The sequence below is a fragment of the Salmo salar genome, chromosome ssa04 (assembly GCF_905237065.1).
Source record: "Salmo salar chromosome ssa04, Ssal_v3.1, whole genome shotgun sequence".
In the NCBI taxonomy this organism is placed as follows: Eukaryota; Metazoa; Chordata; class Actinopteri; order Salmoniformes; family Salmonidae; genus Salmo; species Salmo salar.
In genome coordinates this window covers 25,810,124-25,837,042 of record NC_059445.1, presented here as the reverse complement: position 1 = coordinate 25,837,042, position 26,919 = coordinate 25,810,124, and the positions used below count along the sequence as shown (strand labels likewise).

The window sequence follows — 26,919 nt, the reverse complement described above, 5'->3', positions numbered from 1 at the left end:
TTTTATATCTACTTTCATTGAATTGCTAATATTTAATGATTGGTTACCAAAACCAGAGGCTAGAGTAAGAACACCACACAATGGTAGATAATAAGCAAATAAATGTGTCTTTCCTAAAAGGCGATAATGACTTTTGAATGTAAATCATCCTTCGCACAGACACCGAAAAAAAGGAATCAGCAGTCAGACACAATACACAAGGTTTTGACATATTTATTGTTCTTTCCACTGAAGATGTAACAAACCAATGCAATGAAGTTACTCATGTTGTTCCGTGCCACTCAGGATATCTGCTACCAGTGGAGATACAATACATCTTCGTCTTGTTTTGCATTGATAAAATTAACAGGAAACCGTTTGCTCGCAGCAAGACATTTGACAAAATCAAAACTTAATTCTCAATTTTATACTGGCTTAAATAAGATTGTATGACGGGACAAAGTTAACTGGGGATCAAATATTTTAAGACTGAATACACAATTTCTCAATACAGGTATTATTTTGTTCAACAGAAAACATCTGCGGTGACAAAAAAACGTTTGAATGATTGACTTTGAAAAGTGCATTAGTTCCTCCGGTAGTCTTGATATGATACCGTATGAATGATTTATATCAAGACTATTATTGTACTACTATTATTGTTACTATAGTTCTTAAAAGGTTTCTGCCATCAGACAGACTTCTCTCGGTCAGGCGGCACTTGGGGAGTTCATTGATAAGTATATGGGGTATTCAAAAATAACCTTTCATGCGTTCTTTGGGGTATGGGCTTTGTACAAACACTCAATGAGACAGCCAAAGGTGAAGAATTGGAACATTGGAGTTGTTTAGTTATCATTTGAGAAAATGTTATTATTTAAGAAAATCTTAAAATCATAGACCTAACATCTGTTGGCATTAAGGAGACAGATGGAGGGAGTAAAAATGGCACATTTTAAAAGAACATCTTACAAAAAGCGAGATGAGATTTTTTTTTCTTTTTTTTTTCTCATCAGTGTCAATACTGCTCAGCCATTATCAAAACAGTTAGTGCCGACCAGCCGGTGAAGGGGTGGCTCCCTTGCCCACTGCCCGTGCTGTCATTGTACTGTTCCCATATATACCCAGTCTCTGCATACTGTCTGTAAACATTGTTCATTATATTAGTTCTGAGTTCCTGGTAGAGGGTGGCCGCCTTCTCCTGATATGGCCCCTCAGTGTTGCCATAGTGGTGCAGGGCCCTGACGGCCAGGTAGTTAATGTTGATCCATATGGGGCCCCGCCAGTAGGGGGCATCGTGCTCCGTGTTGCGTTTCATGTAGAGCGGGTCGGCCCTGGACAGAGAGCGCAGGCCGTAGGGCGTCCACAGCTTGTCCGCGTCCCTCATGTCTCTGAAGATGTGCTCTAGCTTGGGCGAGTCGGGCGTTAGGACGTGCAGCAGGAAGGGGAATAGGCTGATGTAGCCCAAAGCATTGACGAACTGCGGCTTGGGGGCCCGGCGGACCGAGCGCACCAGGCGCGCCACGGGAAACTGGTGCCTCGGCTGCCCTGGGGGCACGTACACCTTCTCCTGCTGCAGCGACACAGCCTGCGTGTGGTTTCCATAGTCGCTGAAGGAGCGAAGCTGGTTTGACCAGTGCAGCTCGTCCAGCAGTGCGTTGTCGCTGAGTGTCCGGTGGGTGCGCTCGTACCCCTGGTGGGGCTCTCCCAGCAGCCGGGCTACGCTGGCCATGATGCCCGACGCCAGGGCCATCCAGCAGTGCAGGTCCACGTGGCGCTCCTCGGCTGATGGGTGTGAGGCCCGCGGATAGTCATCCAGGCCGGACGTCAGCGTCTTGGGATTGAGGAAGAGGTTGGTGTCCTTGTCACGGCCCCGCCAGCGGTAGGAGTTGGGCAGCGGGCCTGTCTGGGTGGTGTTGTACCACTCAAACCACGTCTGGAGCCGGGGGTAGAGCCTGCGGAGGAAGGGCAGGGTGGGCCGTGAGGACTCTGCATCCGGGTTGGCCTGGAGCTGCTCCACTAGCTTCTGCAGGGCCAAGAAGAGGGTGGGCGGGTTGGCGTTCTCGTTGCGCTGCACCACAAACTCGGCAGGAACCTTGCTGCGCGCCTCGTCGCCAAGGATCTGCTCCCGGGGAATCCATCCCTCCATATTGACCAGGTCCAACCAGTGAGCTGTGGCCTCCCGCGTCACCTGGGGGTCCCACTTGCTGAGCAGCAGCTGGTGGAAGCCTTCGTCCCACAGGAACCCCCGGGGAAAGAAGGAGCGCGAGGGCACGGCGGTGAACAGGGCACCCTCGGGGTAGAGCAGCGGGTACTCATTGTACACCGACTGGACCACCGACTGGCCGTAGAAGTAACCCATCCCGCCTAGCATGTTGCTCAGCGCCGCCTTGCTGAACTTCACCTGGGCCTGGCCCAAGCCTTTGGCCTGGAGGCCGAACGTCTTTTCGAACTTGGCGTTGAACGTCGCCTTCCTCTTCTCCAGCTCCTCTGTCATGGCCGCCGCTGACAGCTGATTGGGACGATCGCGGAAGCTACCAGACTCGAACAGGACCTCAATCTGGAAGGGCGTCTGGACGGTGACCTGGTGGAGGACAAAGTCGCTCTCCTTTCTGGGGTCGGCTGGTTTCGGTTGGTGCTGGGGCTTGTAGGTGTCCACCGCAATGTACTGCCTCTTCTCGCCAGAGGGGGGGCTGTAGACGAATCTGCGGTTCAAGCTGTTCCTCACGATGCCCGTCAGCTTCTCCAAGCCTGGTGACATGGTCTGGAGGTAGTTGTAGCTGAGGAAAGGAGGAGAGAAGACGAAGGTGAACCACCCTGAAGGTAGCAGGAATCTCTCATGTTCTCATTTTGCCAAAGCTTCCTCTCAGAATTGGAGCAAGGCACCAATATCTTTGACCTGCAATCACCATAGGGTTTTATACCCTTCAGAGTGCATTGGCCTCCTGGAAAGTGGCAAGAACTGTGATTTCATACTACTTCAGCCAAGGGTCAGAGACGAAGAGTACCGCATACTGACCGATGGGTTATGTTGAATGAAAACTGAAAAGGAGCCTTGTCCTTTCCTGTCTAAATGGCAGACACACTTGTGAACGGCTTGTTTTGGTTGCTGTGTTCCTGCTCTTCCTACCTTCTATTCAACACTCTTTTCTGGCCTGCATTATGGCTTGATTGTGCAAACTCCTCATGAAACCTTGCTGTTCCTTCAATTTCTATGCATCGGAGTCTCTATTGACCTTGTCCTCACCACTGGAACAGATCAATGTCTCTCTGTTCTGTCCCTCAAAAGGTTGAACAAAACCTTTATATCAGAGCCAGAACAGCAGTTTGGCTGGCCATTTTCATCGCAGACACTGAAGACATGTCCTAACTCTGCTTTGTCTCAATGCATTGCGGTAGCAGTTGTGCCTATATTATTTGCAATGCTTTGTTTCATACTACATGATTTGTTTCACATATCATGTTTCCCTCTTGACAGGCTCACTGACTTTATTGACAAAGATTGATTATGTGCTATTTCTATTTTTCACTTAGAAAATCTTCTGATTTTCTTCATGTATTTAATATTGCTTGGTATTATTTACATTATATTAATAGGGACTATTGTGGCATATTTGTCCAATGTTTTCAAAAGTCTTTCTCTCTGTTGATGGTTTTTAGGTTAGAAAATACTAACGTTAGCAGTTTGGGAGAGTACCTACCTGGCGTATTTGGCACTGGAGGACTCCCCGGCGACAGGCTTGCGGAAGGTGATCTTGAAGTTCCCCAGCTCCTCTGAGAACCCAGTGATGGAACCTAGACGGTTCCTCTCTTCCACGTGGGCCTCCAGGGAACCCTGGGTGTCGGCAGCAGCGTAGAACATAAGGGAGATGACCGGCGCGTGGGGAGCCGAACTCTGGGGGGGAAGGAACAACTGGGTCATGTTCAGTAGGAAGGAGAAAATGTTTTGAAATGTAGTGAAATGGGAGAGAAAAATCTCTGTTCAGTAGCATTCTAATAATTTTTTTTCATACCATTAGACAATATGAATAGTTTCAAAACTCAAACGTCTTTCAATGTAAGACAAATAATCAGAACCAAATATGCCTGGTTAAGTCCCAGGTGGGTTGAAAGGTGTGTGAATGTATCCTGCCACACTCACATGCTGCTTGGCTGTGATCCTCCAGGTCCAGTCCCCTCCGTGCTCACCGCCCAACCGCTTGACAAACTCTGTGGTGAGCGTAAAGTCGCTGTCGTGGATCTCCTGCACACCAAAGCTGAGGCCGTCATGCATCAGCCAGCCATAGCCCTGCAGCCGGTCACCCTGCTCGCAGGTGTGCCTGAGGTTCACGTCCACCTCAGAGAACTGACGCATCCACATCATCCCTGGGGTGTAGAGAAATGGAAACGCATTTATTTCATCATTCCCCAAAATATGAAATGATAAATAAACGCCAGGACAGCGGAGTCAATCACCACCTTCCGGAGACACCTGAAACCCCACCTCTTTAAGGAATACCTAGGATAGGATAAAGTAATCCTTCTAACCCCCCCCCCTAAAAGATTTAGATGCACTATTGTAAAGTGGTTGTTCCACTGGATATCATAAGGTGAATGCACCATTTTGTAAGTCGCTCTGGATAAGAGCGTCTGCTAAATGACTTAAATGTAATGTAATATAAATGTACATGGATTATGTATAAATTAAAATGGCTGCTGGTCAAATGTCCAGCGCCACATTTTTCAAACGGAAACCCATATAATCCAGGGTTTCCGTTAAAGAAATGTAGCGCCGGACATTGACCAGCAGCATTTTAATTTACCGGACATTTAAGAAATGTAACGGATCCATACGCAGTTAGGTGCTTAACCTGATTAGCGCGTCCAACCACGTTGCTCAGAATGAAATAAATCATTATGGTTATTCATATTAACAAAACATGCAATTTGAGGATGCAATGGTGTGTGTCCTTCCTACCGAATTCTGATGAGCAATTTGATGAATAACACGTTTACTTTTCCGCAGCCAACGAGACGAGTAACGAAAAGAAAAATCACGCGCCTATGTCAATCTACAATCCCCAATAGTAGAAAAGTTGACCTATTATTTTGGTCAGCTTGTTCTGTGCGAGAAAGAAATAAAACAGACAAGGACAGTCGAGACGATAGATGCCAAAATCACCCCCCCCCCAAAAAAAAACAATGAGGCTCATATAACAGATCCGAACGTTTAGCTTAACATGTTGATCAAATATTATTTATTCACATTATAAACGCAGCAATGCGCAAAAGGCAGTAGGCTATGCGCAAATGTTCGTTCCCTAATGCAATTAGCGGTTTCATGAGACAGAGATTAAAATATCAATTTCAAATGTTGAAAGAGTGGAGATCTGAAGACAACTAGCCTGGGTTGTTAATATGACTACGGGACAATAAAAGACAGTTGGTTTCAATGGCGTATGGAAGTCTTTATAAAATAATTACCTGCACGTTTGTTTGGATTTTGGGAGGCTAGTTTGAAGCAAGGAAAGACATGCCTCGTAATATGTAGTAAAACGTTAAGATTTCAAACAATTAAGTATATGTTTTCAAAATGCATACTGCCTCCAGCTCATTGCAAAGTGGTGTGTGACGCGCTGAAGCCTGCCTAGTTGTCTATGCACCTGAATGGCAAGCTCGCTTCAATTACCTGTTGAGAAATGAAATATAGGGTTAGTCTTCCCACACGGTCTTATCTCCATGTTACAGCGAGTGTTTACGGAAGACAAAGGGACCCCCTGTGCTAACTAGCATGCACCGAACACCTGTGTGTAACGGAAGACGGCCGCCAGAAACGTGTTGTCACTGAAAAATACTGTTGGCTGCAACTGTGATAAAGCCGGATAAAACAATGTACAGTATAATTAGCATTTGTAAAATGATTTTGATGTGACATGAAAGTAAAGGGCTTTATATTTCTAGAACCAACTCGCAGTTAAGAATCGACCACGTTTAGATAAGAGAATTTGGCTGTTTTAGCTGCCAGAGCCAGTCTACCTCTGAAAATAACATTAAGATCCTTGGACCTTAAGGGGTAACGATAGGCTCCTTAAGAGGTAGGCTCCAAACATAAACCCTGATATAACTTATTGTGTTAACCTCATATTATACAACTTATTTCCATTGTGTTCCTCTGGCAAGTAGCTAACAGGTTAGTACCGTTTGCCACATAGCACACACAGTTATTGCCAACTGCCACTTTAGTCAATAGTATTAGCAAATATTTAAGGGTGAATGTAGAGAAAACGACAGTCTTGTACCTGTGACAACAGATCTTGGGCTCCTGGTTTTCATCCCAAAGTAGACCTGGGGTCGGTAGGAGCCCCAAAACCTCTCAGGGGACACCGCAGCGCTGGTGCTGTTGGCATCGAGGACAGGCGGTGAGTGGTGCAAAGTTACCACCCGTTTGGCCAGCGAGGAACGCATGTAAAGGGCATAGAAGAACCAGATAAGGCTGAAGATGCAGAGGCCGATGGAGATGTTGATGAAGATTTTGCCAATGTCGAGCTTCTTTTTTTTCTCCTTGCGTTGTAGGGTGGCAGGCTTCTCGTCTTTCCTTGTGGGAGGGGGGTCAGCCTCGCCGGTCACCACTCTCTTCCTCTGCCTGCCCATCCTTCCAGCTGAGGAGGAAGAAAAGATACAGCCGTCCTTCCTAACTTAGATGCATGAGAGGCACGCAACCGCTTAGGGATTTCGCCATGAGGTCAATGGTAACTTTAAAACAGTTATAGGTGATAGGAGAAAACTGAGGATGGATCAACATTGTAGTTACTCTACAATACTTACCTACTTGACATAGTGAAAAGAAGGAAGCCTGTACAGAATAAAACTATTCCAAAACCTGCATCCTTTGCAACAAGGTACTGAAGTAACACTGCAAAAAAAGTGACAAAAGGTGTTTTCGGCTGTTCGTGCACATTACATTTTTCTCGAGGCAAGCCGAATTTCGGTAGCCGAAGTCGAGGCCTCTTCGTCGCTCATTGGTCAACAGTAGGGATTCTTCAATTAAGTGTTCGCTGTCATTCAACAATAGACGACTCGTTTTCATGCACATTTTTTTAATTTGAGAAATACTGCATCAAACATCCTAGTTAACTTAAGAATGTAGTTTTATATCTATCTTTGATTAATTCTGGCTATTTTGTATACTGGCTATGGCATCTCACAGTACTATTGCCACTTGTTTTTCAAGTGAATGTCTTTAAAGGGAGTGTGAGAGCACACTTGTTCACTCGTCTAGGTGCCAGCCGAACCAAAGCATGCAGAAGCCTTTAGTTTCTTCCAAGCAATTAGTCTGGATCTGAGTACCTCCCAACGATTTCTAGAACGCAAACACATTCTAACTGGTCACTGAAACAGATGGGTTGGGCCAGAGCCACACTGGTTAAAGCAGCGTTTTGAAATCATTCATTGGCTTTGGTACTTCAATTGCTAACGACTTGCTTTGTACAACACAAACAACGACTGAAGTATGTAGCAAACAGAGCAGCAGAATAATTCAGTTTAAGTTGTCTGGCAAATCTCGCGGAGGAACTACATGGGTCTACAACAAACCTACGTTTTGGTATTGTTTATTTATACATTATATTCATATTTTTTCCCCCTTCTGGAATTCCGCCTACAGTCAATCTACAGAGTAAGTTGAAATTGTATTTTATTTAACTTCTGGGGGAATATTACGTTGTTTTGTAAGCTAATTGACAACGCTAGTGTGTACAACTAGCGTTGCTAAAAGCAGCTAGCTACCTAGACCTCTTAAGTAGGCAACAACATTGCTTGCAACTACTGTACAGTACTAACTAGTAGTAGTTTTCTAACCAATGTAATGTTGCCTCGTCGACTATGAAAATAACTACATAACGTTACCTGCAAAGTTGTATAAAGAAATACCTTTAACTATTACAACGTATTACTTTTTTTTTTTTTTTTTAGGAACTGCGCTAGGCAAAGCATACGTTCAAGCTTTTCGGCTAAAGCTAACTGGCTAATGAATGGTTAGCAAACCGGTGGCTGTCACTAAGGTATCGGGCAGACCTGTTTTAGAACGAGTTTGCAGAATTTTGAAATAAGCCTTCATGCCAATAATGCAGCACATTAATAAAAAAGCACCGAGAAAATGTAATGTGGACAGTAAATGGAAAAACTCACCTTTCAAATGGACAGCGTATCAGCTACACATAATTCGCGCTACTTCCTGGTCCCATAGCTCTCGTGAACCACTGACGTGTACATAGTGTTGACAGCCCACGCCAGGGGCATATTCATTACGCCTATTGTTGCAAAACGTTTCTTAAAAGGAAGAAAACGAAACGGGGAAATACCTACCCGAATTAGTCCAAATTAAACTCGTTTTTTGCAAAACGGAACGTTGCAACTCTGACTAATGATTACACCCCAGCTCGAATTGTCTGGCCAGAGGTCACAACATTGAATCCATGCAAACCATTCTGTAAAATATATACTTTGGACATACTGTACAGTCAACTACTGATGCAATGACATTTGGGACTATGCCATCCTAAGTGTTCACTAAGCCAGAATATGCAGATATTCTTAAATTCATGTAGTCGAATTGGGACAGGTTGTGCAACGCATTCCAGTGTTGATCATTGTTTATCATTCAATCCTACCCATTTTCTATCCAGTATGGATCGAGCATTTATTCGCCATATGACTACCACTATCATGTCGTGTGTGATAGGAACTGGTTATACAAAAATGTACCCAACGAATATTACACTGAAGAGAAATATGGCATTTTATTGAAATTGTCAAATGAACTGCTTGAGGAAGGGCATTGGAAACAGTTCAACCTTTTAAAGTGGTTCATAGCTATACACAGTAATGCAAAGATGGCTCATGTATAAAAACCCTCTGCTTTCTTTTTGTGATGTATTCACAATGCATTGAACTGTAAATATGATTGAGATCCTTATCAAACTGCAGTTGTGATTTGTATAAGTAACAAAACTAAGGATTTTCCTATATGTATCAGCTATGAACTTTTCAAAATTTAAAACGCTGTAAAATAAGTGATTTTGTATGGAGAATGGCAAATCAGGAACATGTGGTTCAGAGCTGATGACTAGGAGTAAACGCTGATGTCAGGCTCCTCCTCTGAGCCCTAGGGAGCGATGACCACTCACTTCTAGCTCATTCTTAAAGCCGTAAACAAACAGGGGTGATGACACTCACAGCCTCAGTTTTGTTACAATTCTTTTTTTTTTTAAATCAATGAAAAGCTTTGTTTTCCCCATCCAGAACCCTCACGTTACGAGTCGGAGCTTATTACTTTACATATTGGTCGACCAAGGCAGGAAAAACCATGGCAATCTCATACGAGACCCTAGATCCGCAATAAGACTTGTATTCTCCTAGGGCCAGACCTGGGTTCAAATGTATTTTCTTTCATATACTTATTGAGCTTTTGATGTAGCCTGCCTGGAGTGCCAAAGGTAGGGAGACTAATTTGTTTCCATTGCACCAGACAAGTCTAATCAAGAGCAATAATGTATTTGGTAAAAACCCTACTTTTTAAACCCAGGTCTGCCTAAAACAGATTCCACTGGATGACATGTAACAGGTGGAGTTCGTGAATGGAACATCACACTATGAACACAAAAGCCTGCAGGGTGTTTATCAACAGCGAAAGGAAGAGGGGTTCTAGAGATCCTGAGTATTTTACTGTATATTTCGAGATGCCGATTTCCCACACCCATTCTGACACTCAATTACAGTGTACTAGTCGGGAGAGTCCTCCACTAAGGGGAAGGAGGAAGGCCCTGATCTGGGCTCTGGTTATAAACCAGACAGGCTTTTGTGACTGCTGCGCTTAAAACAGTTTAACAACCCTACCTAGGATGGAGATACACAAATGTGGAGTGGACAGATAAATAATCCAACTGACACAGAGCAAAATCACCAACAAAGAACCATGTAACTGTCTTTATGTAATTACAGAAAGCTTTGGCCAAAAATAAATGCAGAGGTCCATGTCATTCCAAAGGGCGATTCAGTTCATAAGAGCTTGCGATGCAGTATGCTGACGAGTTGTCTTTTTTGACAAGTGCTTTGTATTATTATTTTTTGAGCGTTATACATGCTAAGCAAAAATACAATTTGAGAAAGACAGTCAATGGTGTAGCAAAAAAAATTGTTAAGCCAAAATAACCCGTGGCCAGCACAAGACGATACATAAACCTCTTTCCACTTCCCCGTTGACCCTTAACCCCATGATGCCATCTTAAGTGACTCCATTGACCCCCCCCCTTTCTCCAGGGCCTCAACTCAAAGAACAAACTGAAAAGAATAATCACCAACCCCAGGTTTTTTTTGTTGCTTTCTTACAAAAATGACCAGAGAGAGAGGGGGGGGGGAAACTGATCGCCCGGGCCTGTCTCCTTGGTTCTCCTTCACCTGATGTCGGGGTGTGGTGGTGATGAGTGGGCCGGAGATGACGCAGGGGAGTCTGACCGCCAGCCTGCCCAGCCTCAGGCCTGCGGATCTAGGGCAGGGAGGGGGGACGGGACGCCGAGCAACCCCCTCCTACACACTAGTTCTTGATCAGGCCCCCGTCTCCCTCACTCACAAACCGCTTCCGCCCCCTGGTGGACACAGACAGAATAGGTGATTCAGTACTTCATAGGCTACCAATGAGTTGAGATGGGTCCTCAGCCTTACAATATAAAACACTTGGGGCCTTGTGAAAAGCTTTAGATAAAGTAATTAATATACTCATTGAGTGGGTTTACATGTACACTAATAACTTTATTACTCAGACTATGGCATTATTAATGTAAACTCTTAACTTAATCGAAGTCATTAAGTATGCATATTCCGATTAGTCTCAAACATTACTACAGCCCCTCCAGGATTTGAGATTGTGATATTTGCTGACAAAAACACTTGATTTCGATGCAACAATGCTGACCCTTTACATGACAATATGAAATTATTTGTCTAATATGTCAAAGGCGCTGAAGAGGGAAAGGTTTGTTGACATGTGGCTTGATTTGATCATATTATGCAGTAAATGTGCAGTGACTGGTTGATCACAAGACCTCTATTTTGTAGTGAGGTGATGGGTCAATGTTTTTAATCTTATGCCGAAATAGTGCAGTGATTCACCCTTGTACAATATGCAGGGAATTGTTGATTTTGCTCATAAATGCGATCGCAGAATCCTGGCGGGACTGACTATACCCAAGAGACAAAATGAAAGGGAGTTTACAACAGACTGACCTGGAGGGACAGGAGTCCCTCAACTGTTTGGTGATAACGGACTCCTGGTAGCAGAGGTCCGTAAAGGACTCCATGATGGAGTGGGCATGGGGCACATCCAGGTTAATCTCTGGCAGCTCATCGTACACACGCTGGAAGCCCTGGATGTTACAACACAATACTTGATGAGTAAGCCAATCATATAGTCAAAGAATACTTTCAATCATAGGGCAATATAAGAGAAGATGAATCAATTCAGTCACTTCAGAGCTTGTCGGGTAACAAATGAATGCCTTGACAGTGACTACAGAGAATAACAATATATACTGTAGCTATAGTGAGAATATGGCCGAATACTGTAGCTATATCAGCAACCAGTAAATATGCCTTGACTGAGGATGTCTACGGATGGGTTTAAATCCACAAGGTCTGACGTTGACAATTACAAATGTAACATTCGATTCATGCTATGTTAATTGTAGTGCTGGAAAAGGAAAACCTGCAGTCATTTCACTGGAAATAGTTTTTATAAGTTAGTTATTTTGTGTGCTAGTGCTACCAGTGAATTTGGTGCTACTTTCTGGTGCGTAAGGGGACGTACCCGGTTCATCTGGTCCACTGTGATGAGGCCAATTTTCCAGAAGGCCTGGAGGAGCTTACACATCATCTTGACGGCCGTGTCCCCCTTGGACTCTAGCACCATGACAACAGCCTGGCGACCAGCCAGGAAAAGAGAGAAGGAGAAGAAAATGCATTAGACTTCATGCAATTGTCTGAACAGGATGTTCATGTACAAAATTATTGTTAAATTATTTATTTTTGAAAGTGCCCTAAAATGGCACCCTATTCCCTATATAGTGCACTACCTTTGCCCAGCGCACTATAAAGGGAAGTGTGCGCCATTTGGAACTCCGGTTATGTCATGGACAGTGTCTTAATTTTATTTGCAGCAGGATGGACCATAGATAGTTTGACTTATAGTCTAACCAATATTAAAAAGATTACGCCACACATAGCCAACTAGCTACATAACTATTGAAAGTACAGTAGCGCTATCAATATCCTTGTGCTGACAGCAAAGGCCATGTTCAGTATGGAGAAGGAACAAAAAAAAAAGTTAAACAAAAAGGGAGATAGATGACAGATATTTCACCAGATGTATAAAAGAGACATCTGGTTGGCGTTTCCTCTCACTACCAAATATGGAGGAAGCCCAGTGGCTGGCAGTGGGAGAAGATTGAGCTAGATGGATTTAGCTAATTTAATGAAACAATTGATCTCGCTAGTTTTTTTTTTTTTTTTTTTAAACAGAAAATACCTAGCTACAGTTCTCTTGCATTTTACAATAGCTAATGCTAGCTACTGTAGCTAACTCTTAGCTACTGTAGCTAACTCTTAGCTACCTACAAACAGTAAAGTTACTTTAGCTAATGCCCTCTACAAAACATTATCTAATTTAAATAATGTATAAAATTAAACTTTATCTTGGTGGCGTTATAAGTCAACAACGACTAGTTACTTAACGCGTTGAAGTCCCTCTTCAAATCTCCAGTCCGTCTGCATCTCATTTTTAACTTAATTTGAATATGACAATTATTGACTTCACTAAGCCATCTGATAGACCAATAAACGCGACTTTGAAAAACCCATCGACACTTGATCCCATCTACTCGGCTCACTTGCCTCCCATTGGAAATGACAGTATGTGGCCTATCATATTAGAACATCTGATGTGGTTGTCAAATAACATATTTTCGCTTTCTGTTGCAAAACATTTTTTGATACAGTGTGCCCTTCTAAACTGGACCCAAAGTGTCTTTAGTAGTGTTTACCTCATAGACAAGCTCGTGGTGGAAGTGAGGTACTTCTAGGTCCCGCAGACAGCGTTCCGCCTCCTTCACCTCTCCCGATACCAAGTACTCCTTCAGCAGAAAGTTCATCTGAAACACAAAGTATGAATCAATCACTCTCCACAATTCACCACCCATGGCTAAAACACTGCCCAATACGGATTTGACCGACAAAGGTTGGAAGACTTATCCCACTGAACTAAAGCCTAGATCCAATAGATAAAATATGCATCTTATCTATAGTTTCACATTTCTCAGCAGTGACTACCGGGTCTGGTTTATTTGGTAGTGCAAGGTTTTTCCTGTCAAAAGGTAATCATGAATCGGGAGAGGACTCCCATTACTGGCTGGACAAATGGAGCAAATAGTCAATCACAATGCTCAATGACAAACAATGTCTGGTTTTGTGTGTAGTACTCAACCCTCGTTTCTGTTCAGTTATGGACCGTGAGTGCAACTGCAATTCCGCAAACGCTTGGTGCTTCGCTGACAATTGTCTTTAGTTGAGCATATCATTTAAAAAAAAAAATGGCATGGTGTACAACACACCTGTCTGAGTAGACTAATCTATTGTGAAGGCAGTGGGGATGGCACAGTCCATCAGACAAAGACATGCTACTGAAATTGTACAGGGTTATATTATGTAAGGATAATGGTGCAGCACTAATATTTTCTCCTGCTTTGGATAGAGGTCGCTGCTGTACATAACACGTAGACTAGTCACAAGACACAGGCCTCCTTATTGTCCCTAGAATTTCTAAGCAAACAGCTGGAGGCAGGGCTTTCTCCTATAGAGCTCCATTTTTATGGAATGGTCTGCCTATTCATGTGAGACGCAAACTCGGTCTTGACCTTTAAGTCTTTATTGAAGACTCATCTCTTCAGTAGGTGCTATGATTGAGTGTAGTCTGGCCCAGGGGTGCAAAGGTGAACGGCAAGGCACTGGAGCGACGAACCGTCTTTGCTGTCTGCCTGGCCGGCTCCCCTCTTCACTGGGATTCTCTGCCTCTGACCCTATTACGGGGGCTGGTTCACTGGCTTACTAGTGCTCTTTCATGCCTCCCCTTGGAGGAGTGCGTCACTTGAGTGGGTTGAGTCACTGACGTGATCATGTCCGGTTTTGCACCCCCTCGGGGTCGTGCCGGTGGAGGAGCTCTTCGTAGGCTATAATTAGCCTCGTCCCAGGGTAGTACGTTGGTCTGTTTATCCCTCTAGTGGTGTGGGGGCTGTGTATAGTGGGTGGGGTGATATCCTGCCGGGTTGGCCCTGTCCGGGGGTATCTATGCTGCAATAGTCTGTGGCGGGGGGCTAGGGTCAGTCATATCTGGTGTAATTCTCCTGTCTCATCTGGTGTCCTGTGTGAATTTAAGTATGCGCCCTCCAATTCGCGCCCTCCCTCTCCTCCCGGAGAACCTGAGCTCTAGGACCATGCCTCAGGACTGCCTGGCCTGATGACTCCTGGCTGTCCCCAGTCCAACTGGTTGTGCTGCTGCTCCAGTTACAACTGTTCTGCCTGCGGCTGTGGAACCCTGACCTGTTCACTGGACGTGCTGCTGTTTTCAACTCTCCCTCTCCTGCTGTTTAGAACTCTGATTGCTCAGCTATAAAAAGCAAACTGACATTTACTGAGGTACTGACCTGTTGCGCCCTCTACAACCACTGATTACTAGTTGACCCTGCTGGTCATCTATGAACATCTTGAAAAACAATCTGGCCTTAATGGCAGTGTCCCACCCGGGTACCTCAGAACCATGTACCTCTAGGCTCCTGCCTTTCTAGGCAGTTTTTCCTAGCTCCTGTGCTTCTACATCTGCATCGCTTACCATTTGGGGTTTTAGGCTGGGTTTCTGTATTTTGATACATCTGCTGATGTAAAAATGGGTTTATAAATAGATTTGAGTCATGATTTGAAATGCAAATCAAGCATTTTAGTTTTAAAATAACAAAGTGACCCTTGAATAATTAGCGTAAATAAACCGTTCCATGTTGGCAATTGCATTCACAAATGCATGAGACTTTAGTCTTTGCTGTAATTAAGGGCCCCCCCCCAAGCAACCAAGAATTCCCCCATTTCAAGTTTCACGTCATCTGCATCCATTTTGCTGTCACATACCTATTCCGGTGTTCAGAGTTTATAACCAATTTATTAATGTAATATGCTATAGGTCAGGCCCTATGCGATTTATACATGTGTCATGTAAAGAGAGCAAGGGTTGAGGGAATAAGGAATGTTTCTCCTGAACAAATAATTTTGGTAACAACCTTTGTGGACAACTACAAATACCTAGGTGTCTGGTTAGACTTAACTCTCCAGACTCACATCAAACATCTCCAATCCAAACTTATATCTAGAATTGGCTTCCTATTTCGCAACAAAGCATCTTTCCCTCATGCTGCCAAACATACCCTCTTAAAACTGACCATCCTACCGATCCTCGGCTTCGGCGATGTCATTTACAAAATAGCCTCCAATACCCTACTCAATAAATTGGATGCAGTCTATCACAGTGCCATCCGTTTTGTCACTAAAGCCCCATATACTACCCACCACTGCGACCAGTACGCTCTCGTTGGCTGGCCCTCGCTTCATACTCGTCGCCAAACCCACTGGCTCCAGGTCATCTACAAGACCCTGCTAGGTAAAGTTCCCCCTTATCTCAGCTCGCTGGTCACTATAGCAGCACCCACCTGTAGCACGCGCTCCAGCAGGTGTATCTCTGGTCACCCCCAAAGCCAATTCCTCCTTCGGCCATCTCTCCTTCCAGTTCTCTGCTGCCAATGACTGGAACGAACTACAAAAATCTCTGAAGCTGGAAACACTTCTCCCTCACTAGCTTTAAGCACCAGCTGTCAGAGCAGCTCACAGATCACTGCACCTGTACATAGCCCATCTATAATTTAGCTCAAACAACTACCTCTTCCCCTACTGTATTTATTTATTTTGCTCCTTTGCACCCCATTATTTCTATTTCTACCTTGCACTTTCTTCCACTGCAAATATACTATTCCAGTGTTTTACTTGCTATATTGTATTTACTTCACCACCATGGCCTTTTTTGCCTTTACCTCCCTTATCTCACCTCATTTGCTCACTTTGTATATAGACTTATTTTTCTACTATATTATTGACTGTTTGTTTTACTCCATGTGTAATTCTGTTGTATGTGTCAAACTGCTTTGCTTCATCTTGGCCAGGTCGCAATTGTAAATGAGAACTTGTTCTCAACTTGCCTACCTGGTGAAATAAGTCAAATGGCTGTAATTATTTTGCCGGTTCAGCACCACAGAAAGCGTGGTCGCTACAGCAGAGAAAGAGTGAGACAATGGGTCAGTCAGTCTTTTTATTGCACAGCAAGTCTGAGCCCGGCACAATCAAATCAATTTGCTGTCGGACTCCCTCTAGTCATGTGTCATTTCATCAAACGGTGCACATAAAGCATCAGACAAGCTCAGTGCATATAGTTGATTTGGTTAAAACACAGGATGTATCTATATGAAAAAAATACGTTGTAACCAATCGATTGGCCGAAAGAACAGATGAGACTCAGTCGACCAAGTACATTTTTTGTTGTTGTCTGGGACAGCCTTATTGCTGACACTGGTTCTGTTGGTACGGCCCCAGCTGTAAACAAGCTCTTATGGAATGCGCTTGCCGGAGAGAACACCTAGCCCCCCCAAACACACACCCTCTCCAAACATCCCTCAGCTGGAGCAGGCACTCTGCCGACTACCCCTCTCCATAGTGAAGCAGTGAAATAGGGGTAGGGTTCCAGCGGTTGCTGCCGCTGGGGGTTTAACTGGTGTTCAATCTCGCTGACGAATGTGTGATGACCCTCGCGTGACCAAGGCTTCACCCCTGAGCTGTGAGCACGGTACTGTCAAACAATACCAATCCGGTCCTCTGGCAGACGGTGTTTAAGTGGTGAGAATAAGGGCATAAAGGCATGGCCGGGGGGATAAAAGCCCAGATTAAGAGAAGCTAGACAGAGTTGTCCCAAATGGCACCCTGACCCAATTCCCTTTAAAGTGCACTACTTATGGGCTCTGGTTAAAAGTAGTACACTAAAGGATATCGGGTGCCATTTGGGACACAAAAGATGCTCTAGAAGACTCCTAGTCACTCACAGCACTGACTTAGCAGTCCTATTTGGTTTGTGTATTCAATGGTACAGTATTCAATCAACCCTGGCTTAAATGTTTGTGCAGTAGTCACAGGCAGTTTTGTTTACAAATATACTTTACACACACCCAGGGGAATAAGGGCACTTGTCTGACTCTTTACAAACACATCCCTGTATCATCCGGTTCTTGGAGCGTGTTGTCAAATCACACCCTGAAACGGTTATTTCCAGGTCATGAAAGAAAGCTCCAGGGAACCTCACCACAGTACCAAATCCGTGTGAAAACGCCCCAGGGGGATACTGCTATTCAAATCTCTTAATACCCATACTCTTGACTTCAATGTAGTCTGTGGCAGAGCGATTTGATGAAACCCAGAGGAAAGGGGCAAAATCTGATTCCCTAATAACCCTATCCCCCACGTAGTGCACTACTTTTGGCCAGAACCCATAGGGCTCTGGTCAGTAGTGCAGTATACAGGCGATAAGGTGCCATTTGGCACAGACACTAGTAGCTCCTGTTCTGGCAGGCTGTGTGCCCTCTGTAGCCCAGTGAAGACCCACTCGATCAGGGCCTGAGGCTCAACAAGGACAGGCAGGAAATCAAACCTGGTCTGGAGTCTGCAGCCTACAGAGACTAACGTATAATGAGTTACACAATACTCTTGCTCTGCATACTCATTCCTGACACATCACAAGCGTGTGTGCAGCCGTGCACATTCACACACACGGGTGCCAAATTATCCATTTAGTTCAGGGAGCAAAGATCCCTTTGACCACTCTAGACTATACAAATGCACGCACACACCCCTCATGACTTGAAAACCTGTACTCAGGTGTGTGTCCCTGTGCATCAGTTTACGTGCGTACATGCGTGTGTCCCTGTGAGTGTGAGCATCGGCCTCTTTTGTTCCAGGCTTTGCAGTCAGATCCAAGCTCTGAGGGACAGCGTTGTGCTGACACCAGCCTAGCAGGGCTTCCCGTGGCTCTTTTCCCAGCATGCAGTTCTCTCTCCGCCTTGTGTTTACATTACATAACAGACGAGTGCAGATCCAGAACACCAGGCAGGATATGTCCCAAATGGCACCCCATTCCATATTTAGTGCACTACATTATATAGTAAATAGGGTGCCATTTGGGACTCTCTGCACCGAGAGTATCAGTACAGGTGGAGAGAACAAAAAAGGTAATCTCCACTGTGTGTAAATACAGCTGACCCACAATGGAAAGCTGCAGAGAAATATAACAAAGCTCTCCATTGATTGGTTTTGCATGTTTCTAGCTCTGATAGATGGGTGTTAGCTGAATATATTGCACTTCAAATAATATTAACAGAACCCAGGTGTGTTGCCATTTACCCATATTTGATTCTCATTAGGTTTCTCCTATCACATTTCATGCATGCAGAGACAACATCCGGAATGGGAGGTTGCTTGTCTAACTGGAATGTTTTGTTATGAGTCACAAGATGATACAACACTGGCACGTGATTGGCGGGCGGGGCGCCAGGTCCCGCATACTTGGCAGCGAGGGCCTCTTACCTCTTTGACGAGGTGTTTGACAGGTCTGAGGCCACCACCCACGCCCCACACGTTGTCTAGCCGCACCATCTCCCTCTTCATGGAGAGGAGCACCGCCGCGCGGTCCAACGCAGCTCTGTGGTGAGGGGAATAACCACAACAGTCATCATCGTGACCATAACCACGGAGACGCAATGAGAAAATGGGGAACGTGTCAAGTCACAGCTAGATATTGAACATGGTCACATGAATTCAGAACAAAATTACTTTGAATAAAATTGCCCAGGGAATGTGTAAAACATAAGTGTCAGGTAACAGCAGGTTAACTACAAAATTGACTTTCCCAACTCATCAGAATAAATAACAGTATAATTTGCATTGGAATTTCCATTCTCAGGTTGGAGTAGTGCATCTAACAGAAAAATGGGAGATTCCAAACATTAGGTAAAACCAAAAATGGTCATCCTAGGCATGACATGTGGCTACAATCAGTTCTGGAGGGGGGTCATTCAGTTGCTTGGAGAATGACTACGCTTTCATGGTGAGAAGACGCAAACATTTACCCTGGCCCCTTATCAGGCGGTTCTTAAGTGATTAACTGACGACATCAGCGACAGAGGTAGATAACCACCGCTTTGATGTGGAGTGGGCTTTTCCACCATGTTCCTTGTTGCCCACAGATCTAAGATCAGTGTCTTCCTTAATCCTTAGAGAAACCTGATTGTGAGCAAAATGACCTTAGGGGCAATTTCATCTGAATGCTCCTCACCCTAAATGCCCAACATTAACTAATCCTCCCTGCCTTTATTTAGCACATGATTCATATCATTGTCTCTAATGTGGTTGTCCATATATTGTCTCTGTGCCAATTTGTTGTTTGTCTTAAGCACCGCTTTAACCCTAAATAGAATTCTAAGGACACAAGAAGTTGTTTGAAATTAAAATCCCCCCTCCACCAATCAATGCACATCTTTTTATTTTATTATCCCCCTCACTCCTTGACCTCTAACCCCTGCTCACCTAGCGTGGTCGCAGTCCACCTTGCCTTTGTAGCGGTCCAGGAATGCCATAGGTAGAGCGTGGTCTGCGATGGCTCGGGCAATAAACTGTCCCAGCATCTGTAGAGTTGGAGAGAGTTAAAGGTTAAACCTACGGTATATGATCGGTTATTGTAAGTAAATTAAAAATGGGGTTGGGTGTAAAGCAGCATGACAAATTATCATTTGTCTGAAAATGTACAAAGACTACATAACAAATGGCACCCTATTTATTCCTTATATAGTGCACTACTTCAGACCAGAGACCCATATAGGGAATAAAGTGTCATTTGTGATGCAGCCAATGTATTTTCCCCCAATCAAGTACCTGTGGAGCCTCTGGCGTGTCCAGCATAAGATCGGGCAGCTCTTTGAGGATTTTGTCAAAGGCGCGGGCCATGTCGGACTCCGAGAGCACCTTGCCGACCAGGTCACGGAGCAGCCTGGAGGTGAGCTCCCGGTGGCTGGCCTTCCCCTCCAGAGACAGGGACACAGCCAGGCTGGAGAACTCGTACTTGTGGTGGCCCAGGTTCAGCTCCTTCAGCAGCATCTGGGAGTGGAAGAGGGGGCAGGGTACACAGACAGAAAGAGAAACACGCACACAGAGTTAACGTGAAGTAAAATATGTCGGAACCCTGCGTGGTTGAGACAAAACAGTAAAAGAAAATGGATGCACCACCTAAAGGCTGCCTCATAACCAACCTCTTCCTCTCTTTAGTACAACATCAAACACTTACTTGGACCTCTTTTGTGTCCCCGTGCTCAAAGTACTCCTGTACGATGGGGTTGACGGTCTTCTCCAGTTCCCTCTCGTCCAGCTCTGGAACAACTGTTGCGTAAACTGTGTCTCCCTTCAAAATGAAACAGACATAGGTCAGGAATAGCCATCTAATAACACGGCCGGCCCGCTCATTAGGCAGGATTAGCCTGTAATCTGAAATGCTACTGGTGCATTTGTTAAGTCCAATGTAGCTGTTTTATTTCAATATCAAACCATTTCTGGGTAACAATTTTTTTTAACCAGGTAGGCAAGTTGAGAACAAGTTCTCATTTACAATTGCGACCTGGCCAAGATAAAGCAAAGCAGTTTGACACATACAACAGAGTTACACATGGAGTAAAACAAACAGTCAATAATACAGTAGAAAAATAAGTCTATAAACAATGTGAGCAAATGAGGTGAGAAGGGAGGTAAAAGCAAAAAAGGCCAGGGTGGCAAAGTAAATACAATATAGCAAGTAAAACACTGGAATGGTAGATTTGTAGTGGAAGAAATTGCAAAGTAGAAATAGAAATAATGGGGTGCAAAGGAGCAAAATAAATAAATAAAATGCAGTAGGGGAAGAGGTAGTTGTTTGGGCAAAATTATAGATGGGCTATGTACAGTGATCTGTGAGCTGCTCTGACAGCTGGTGCTTAAAGCTAGTGAGGGAGATGAGTGTTTCCAGTTTCAGAGATTTCTGTAGTTCGTTCCAGTCATTGGCAGCAGAGAGTGGGAAGGAGAGACGGCCAAAGGAGGAATTGGCTTTGGGTGTGACCAGAGAGATATACCTGCTGGAGCGCGTGCTACTGGTGGGTGCTGCTATGGTGACCAGTGAGCGGAGGTAGGGGGGGAACTTTACCTAGCAGGGTCTTGTAGATGACCTGGAGCCAGTGGGTTTGGCGACGAGTATGAAGCGAGGGCCAGCCAACGAGAGCGTACAGGTCGCAGTGGTGGGTAGTATATGGGGCTTTGGTGACAAAACGGATGGCACTGTGATAGACTGCATCCAGTTTATTGAGTAGGGTATTGGAGGCTATTTTGTAAATGACATTGCCATAGTCGAGGATCGGTAGGATGATCAGTTTTACGAGGGTATGTTTGGCAGCATGAGTGAAGGATGCTTTGTTGTGAAATAGGAAGCCAATTCTAGATTTAACTTTGGATTGGTGATGTTTGATGTGAGTCTGGAAGGAGAGCTTACAGTCTAACCAGACACCTAGGTATTTGTAGTTGTCCACATATTCTAAGTCAGAACCGTCCAGAGTAGTGATGCTGGACGGACGGGCGGGCAGGTGCAGGCAGCGATCGGTTGAAGAGCATGCATTTAGTTTTACTTGTATTTAAGAGCAGTTGGAGGCCACTGAAGGAGAGTAGTATGGCATTGAGGCTCGTCTGGAGGGTTGTTAACAGTGTCCAAAGAAGGGCCAGAAGTATACAGAATGGTGTCGTCTGCATAGAGGTGGATCAGAGACTCACCAGCAGCAAGAGCGACATCATTGATGTATACAGAGAAAAGAGTTGGCCCAAGAATTGAACCCTGTGGCACCCCCATAGAGACTACCAGAGGCCTGGACAACAGGCCATCCGATTTGACACATTGAGAGGGGAATGAAGTACCTTACTGTGATTAATTGAAAACAATGGTCAAAAATAAATGGCTTCTTAGCAAAGAGCAATTTTTCAAGCAAGAATTCTGCTAGGTCTGAGTGGTGAGGGGAAAACTAATTTACTACATAGTGACGTCACCATGGAAGGCCAAAACTCCCACCAAAACAGGCAGAAATGTCAGGTGGTCTTTTCAAACAGTTTTTAAACTAAAAAAGGGCATATTCATAATTTGTACAATTTCACAGTATTATTCCAACCTTAGGTCAAAATGTATGTAAAACACAGGAAAATCACTTACTGCACTGGGCCTTTAAGGTATAGTGCAGGGGTCAATAACTGCCATCATATTTAGGCTGAATGGCCGGGATATGGCAAATGTAACAGCAGACAGCAATTCTGTGCCAAGTGCTGCCGACATACACAGTGTACTTCTAAAACTTTGAATATTAACCTGTTAGGGCTAGGGGGCAGTATTTACACGGCCGGATAAAAAAACGTACCCGATTTATTCTGGTTATTACTACTGCCCAGAAACTAGAATATGCATATAATTATTGGCTTTGAATAGAAAACACCCTAAAGTTTCTAAAACTGATTGAATGGTGTCTGTGTATAACAGAACTCATATTGCAGGCAAAAACCTGAGAAGAATCTGTACAGGAAGTGCCCTCTCTGACCATTCCTTGGGCTTCTTGGCTCTCTTTATTGAAAACTGAGGATCTTTGCTGTAACGTGACACTTCCTACGGCTCCCATAGGCTCTCAGAAACCGGGAAAAAGCTGAATGGTGGCTTTGCAGGCCGTGGCTGAAAAACATTAGCGCGTTTGGATAGTGGTCGGTCAGAGTACTATGAGACTGAGGCGCGTGCACGAGGCGACACCATGTTTTTATTTTCTCTCTCTTTGTACTAAAACACGGTTTCCCGGTCGGAATATTATCGCTTTTTTATGAGAAAAATGGCATAAAAATTGATTTTAAACAGCGGTTGACATGCTTCGAAGTACGGTAATAGAATATTTAGAATTTGTCACGAAACGCGTCGGGCGCATCACCCTTCTTTACCCTTTCGGATAGTGTCTTGAACGCACGAACAAAACGCCGCTATTTGGATATAACTATGGATTATCTTGAACCAAACCATCATTTGTTATTTAAGTAGAAGTCCTGGAGTGCATTCTGACGAAGAACAGCAAAGGTAATAACATTTTTCTTATAGTAAATCTGACTTTGGTGAGGGCTAAACTTGGTGGGTGTCTAAATAGCTAGCCCTGTGATGCCGGGCTATCTACTTAGAATATTGCAAAATGTGCTTTCACCGAAAAGCTATTTTAAAATCGGACATAGCGAGTGCATAGAGGAGTTCTGTATCTATAATTCTTAAAATAATTTGTTTTTTTGTGAACGTTTATCGTGAGTAATTTAGTAAATTCACCGGAAGTTTGCGGGGGGGTATGCTAGTTCTGAACGTCACATGCTAATGTAAAAAGCTGTTTTTTGATATAAATATGAACTTGATTGTACAAAACATGCATGTATTGTATAACATAATGTCCTAGAAGTGTCATCTGATGAAGATCAAAGGTTAGTGCTGCATTTAGCTGTGGTTTGGGTTTATGTGACATTATATGCTAGCTTGAAAAATGGGTGTCTGATTATTTCTGGCTGGGTACTCTGCTGACATAATCTAATGTTTTGCTTTCGTTGTAAAGCCTTTTTGAAATCGGACAGTGTGGTTAGATTAACGAGAGTCTTGTCTTTAAAATGGTGTAAAATAGTCATATGTTTGAGAAATTGAAGTAATAGCATTAAGGTATTTGAATAACGCGCCACAGGATTCCACTGGCTGTTACGTAGTTGGGACGATTTCGTCCCACCTACCCTAGAGAGGTTAACACCCCAGTCGCTCTGGTGAAAGGTTTTTCTAAACAACACGAGCAGATGAGTGCCTTTGGCTGATTCCAGAGAAACAAGAGAAGGCAAACTTCCTCAGTGAGCAGGGCTTCAGGAAACTAGAGCGGAGAGTGACCTCTATTGTTTTGACCTGCGTTGAAAAGAGGGGAAAATATCACTAGAGGGAGGGAGGGTTTCAGCCATTACCCAATGCACTGACTCACTTTCCTGTTTTCCCCTCCTGGTTTAAGAATAACCACAAATGTTCAGACTGCACCAATGACCTGTTCTGGTATTGTTGGAATACTTTAAAAAATTCTGCAACTCCCTTCCTTAAGGTAACCATTGATCTTACTTGAATGAATTTGATTACACCATTTAACTTCCACAGAACCAGCCGTGATTGATGAGTGATTACTTCCAGGAAGGGAGGAGGACCCATGGGTCAAACAGGATCCATGTGACCCTAACCACTCCCTTACGACAAACCACCTAGCTAGTGGGGATCCCAGACACACTACTTCTGGGATTTACTGGAGAGCAGGCCTGTGTGTGTCAAGAGAATGGTACATCCAAATGGCTTTCTATTCCCTATATAGTGCACTACTTTTGACCAGAGCCAAGCCCATAGGGCTATATGCTTTTAGAGGTCAGTAGAGCTGTGCGCCAGTGTCACCAACTCTGTCCTAGTTATCTGCTGCCACAGGACAACTGCTCCAGTACTGTTTCTGAAACAGCGGCACTCAAGGACAAACGGCAATTTGCACCATTATTTTTCTAGGTTTTTATCTCTTAAACGATAGCCTTGGAGGCACTTTCCCACTACATGGTTCAGTCACAGCGACCTCACTACACAGGATAGCAAACAAAGCCTGCGACATCCACTTTTACCTTTACATTACATTTGTCATTTATCAGACGCTCTTATCCAGAGCGACTTACAGTAGTGAATGCATACATTTCATACATTTTTTTATTCATTTATTTTCCCTCTCGGTACTGGTCCCCCGTGGGAATCGAACCCACAACTCTGGCGTTGCAAACACCATGCTCTACCAACTGAGCCACACGGGACCTTTTAACTGATAGTGTTTAAAGTAAAAAAAAATTACAAGCAACAACCCTCAGACCAAAACAACTACAGAAAGAACCTGGCCCATAGTAGACCCCTCATCTAAGAAACTGTTGTCTTTGTAGTAACAACGTGGGACACGGGTGTACAGGAGAAGAGGGGTGCGTGCAGAGGCTCTATTGTATAGGTTGGGGTAGGAGAGCGCTCATGTACACACGTACACCTCACCTGTGCAACCTCGTCGTAGTTGGGGTCCTTGACATCTGGTTCCTCTACCTCGTACACCATCCCTGCTGCTCCCCACACACCTTTACCCCCTGCACCACCTGTAGTGTAAGGACCACAACATCAGCGCTAGTCAGTTAGCACTATAGACACGTTTTAGAATGGGTTTTGTGAACCCTGGGAGAATACTGCTCTATGATCAGTTTACCAGACTTCAATCCTAAACAAAAACTTATGGCCCCAGACCAAAACTAGCACTAGACCACCAGGGCTTGGAGTAGATTACTTCCATCTATCTCAAGCATAGTTAGCATTATTAGCCTAGCACAGACCTTTCTTAGGCAGGCCCCATTTTTAGTCTTCCATCTCAAAGGTTATTAGCATAGTTAGCATTATTAGCTGTTAGCCTCACATTAGCACATACCTTTCTTGGGCAGGCCACGGCCCTTGCCTGTCCTGGACTTGCGGTCGTTGGGGACGGGCCCCTTGCCCTTGGGGCTGTAGGAGTCGCCGTCGGCCAGCTCACCCGACAGCGACTCAGAGAGTGACTCACTGCGGGATGACGATTTGCGCACACGCCGCTTGGCCTTGGCCTTGAGCCGCGCCTCGTGGAGCGCCTTCTCCTGTGGCGTCCAGTTGCCGTTCACCTCCGCCTCGAGCGCAGCCTCGTCCTCATCGCCATAGGGATGGTCCACATCGTCGTCGAAGGATAACACCCCTGCAATTGGATACAAGGACAGGCAGTGAGTTTAAAAGGTGCAGTATGGAGTTTAATCAATTACATGTAAATATTAATAACATTGAACCGGCAGGACTGCACCCTGGTTGGCTTAAATACATGTCTGCATATTATATACACTTTTTATTAAACCATTTTTGTGCAGTTCTTCCAGTGGTCACAGGGGAACAAAGACAGCAGAATGCACCTTTGACAACAGGAGGTATACATTTGGTTGTGTATCCTCCATTCAGTGTTGCAAATTATGGAGATGGATATTCAAAAGGTTTAGAGGTCTGTGGAAACATGACAACTATTTGAATGTCAACTGCCAGCACTTCTACTACAAATTACACAAGCAGAATCCCCAAGTATGAGAAACGTATCCAGTCAGTCATGAGATAATAACCAAAGGATTACAGAGAGAGCGCCAGTCAGTCAAGGAAAATATTCAAAACTGGATGTTCAAAAGAGACTCATTTCCCTTACAGATAACAACGAATTCTCTAATACCGGCAATGTTATTTTGGCACCGTGGACAATGTCTAGTGTAAATTGAGACTGGTGGCTTTTTAATGGACAGGACACATGTTAACCTTTGAGAATAGCTTAACTTCTTTGGGATAGGGGGCAGTATTTTCACGGCCGGATAAAAAAAACGTACCCGATTTAATCTGGTTACTACTCCTGCCCAGAAACTAGAATATGCATATAATTACATTTGGATAGAAAACGCTCTAAAGTTTCTAAAACTGTTTGAATGGTGTCTATGAGTATAACAGAACTCATTTGGCAGGCCAAAACCTGAGAAGATTCCATACAGACATTTACATTTTAGTCATTTAGCAGACGCTCTTATCCAGAGCGACTTACAGTAGTAAATACATGCATTTTTTTATTT

The 26,919-nt window shown here is 44.4% G+C and overlaps 2 protein-coding genes across 4 annotated transcripts in view; both read right to left on the bottom strand.

Annotated features, from left to right (window-relative positions):
• Positions 1 to 197: 197 nt before the first annotated feature.
• Positions 198 to 8,471, bottom strand: LOC106602766 (mannosyl-oligosaccharide glucosidase). 2 transcript variants are annotated; one of them, XM_014195609.2, is made up of 5 exons: positions 8,146 to 8,471; positions 6,258 to 6,617; positions 4,121 to 4,344; positions 3,681 to 3,874; positions 198 to 2,759 (listed from the first exon to the last, which is right to left on the bottom strand). In XM_014195609.2, the coding sequence occupies exons 2-5, from the start codon at positions 6,607 to 6,609 to the stop codon at positions 998 to 1,000; spliced, it is 2,532 nt and encodes an 843-aa protein (XP_014051084.1). In that variant the 5' UTR covers positions 6,610 to 6,617; positions 8,146 to 8,471; the 3' UTR covers positions 198 to 997. The 2 variants fall into 2 exon arrangements, with proteins under 2 accessions (XP_014051084.1, XP_014051085.1); XM_014195610.2 differs by lacking the exon at positions 8,146 to 8,471 and adding an exon at positions 6,784 to 8,138.
• Positions 8,472 to 8,731: 260 nt separating this feature from the next.
• LOC106602769 (programmed cell death protein 4) overlaps positions 8,732 to 26,919 on the bottom strand; it is a 36,917-nt gene continuing 18,729 nt past the window's right edge. For both annotated transcript variants that reach the window (XM_014195613.2, XM_014195614.2), the window contains exons 3-12: positions 25,725 to 26,018; positions 25,304 to 25,401; positions 20,480 to 20,593; positions 20,071 to 20,292; positions 19,726 to 19,823; positions 18,727 to 18,841; positions 13,050 to 13,157; positions 11,819 to 11,929; positions 11,239 to 11,378; positions 8,732 to 10,601 (exon numbers count right to left, since the gene is read on the bottom strand). In XM_014195613.2, coding sequence (XP_014051088.1) covers positions 10,550 to 10,601; positions 11,239 to 11,378; positions 11,819 to 11,929; positions 13,050 to 13,157; positions 18,727 to 18,841; positions 19,726 to 19,823; positions 20,071 to 20,292; positions 20,480 to 20,593; positions 25,304 to 25,401; positions 25,725 to 26,018 — 1,352 coding nt within the window. In that variant the 3' untranslated portion in view covers positions 8,732 to 10,549. The remainder of the gene's footprint in view (positions 10,602 to 11,238; positions 11,379 to 11,818; positions 11,930 to 13,049; positions 13,158 to 18,726; positions 18,842 to 19,725; positions 19,824 to 20,070; positions 20,293 to 20,479; positions 20,594 to 25,303; positions 25,402 to 25,724; positions 26,019 to 26,919) is intronic.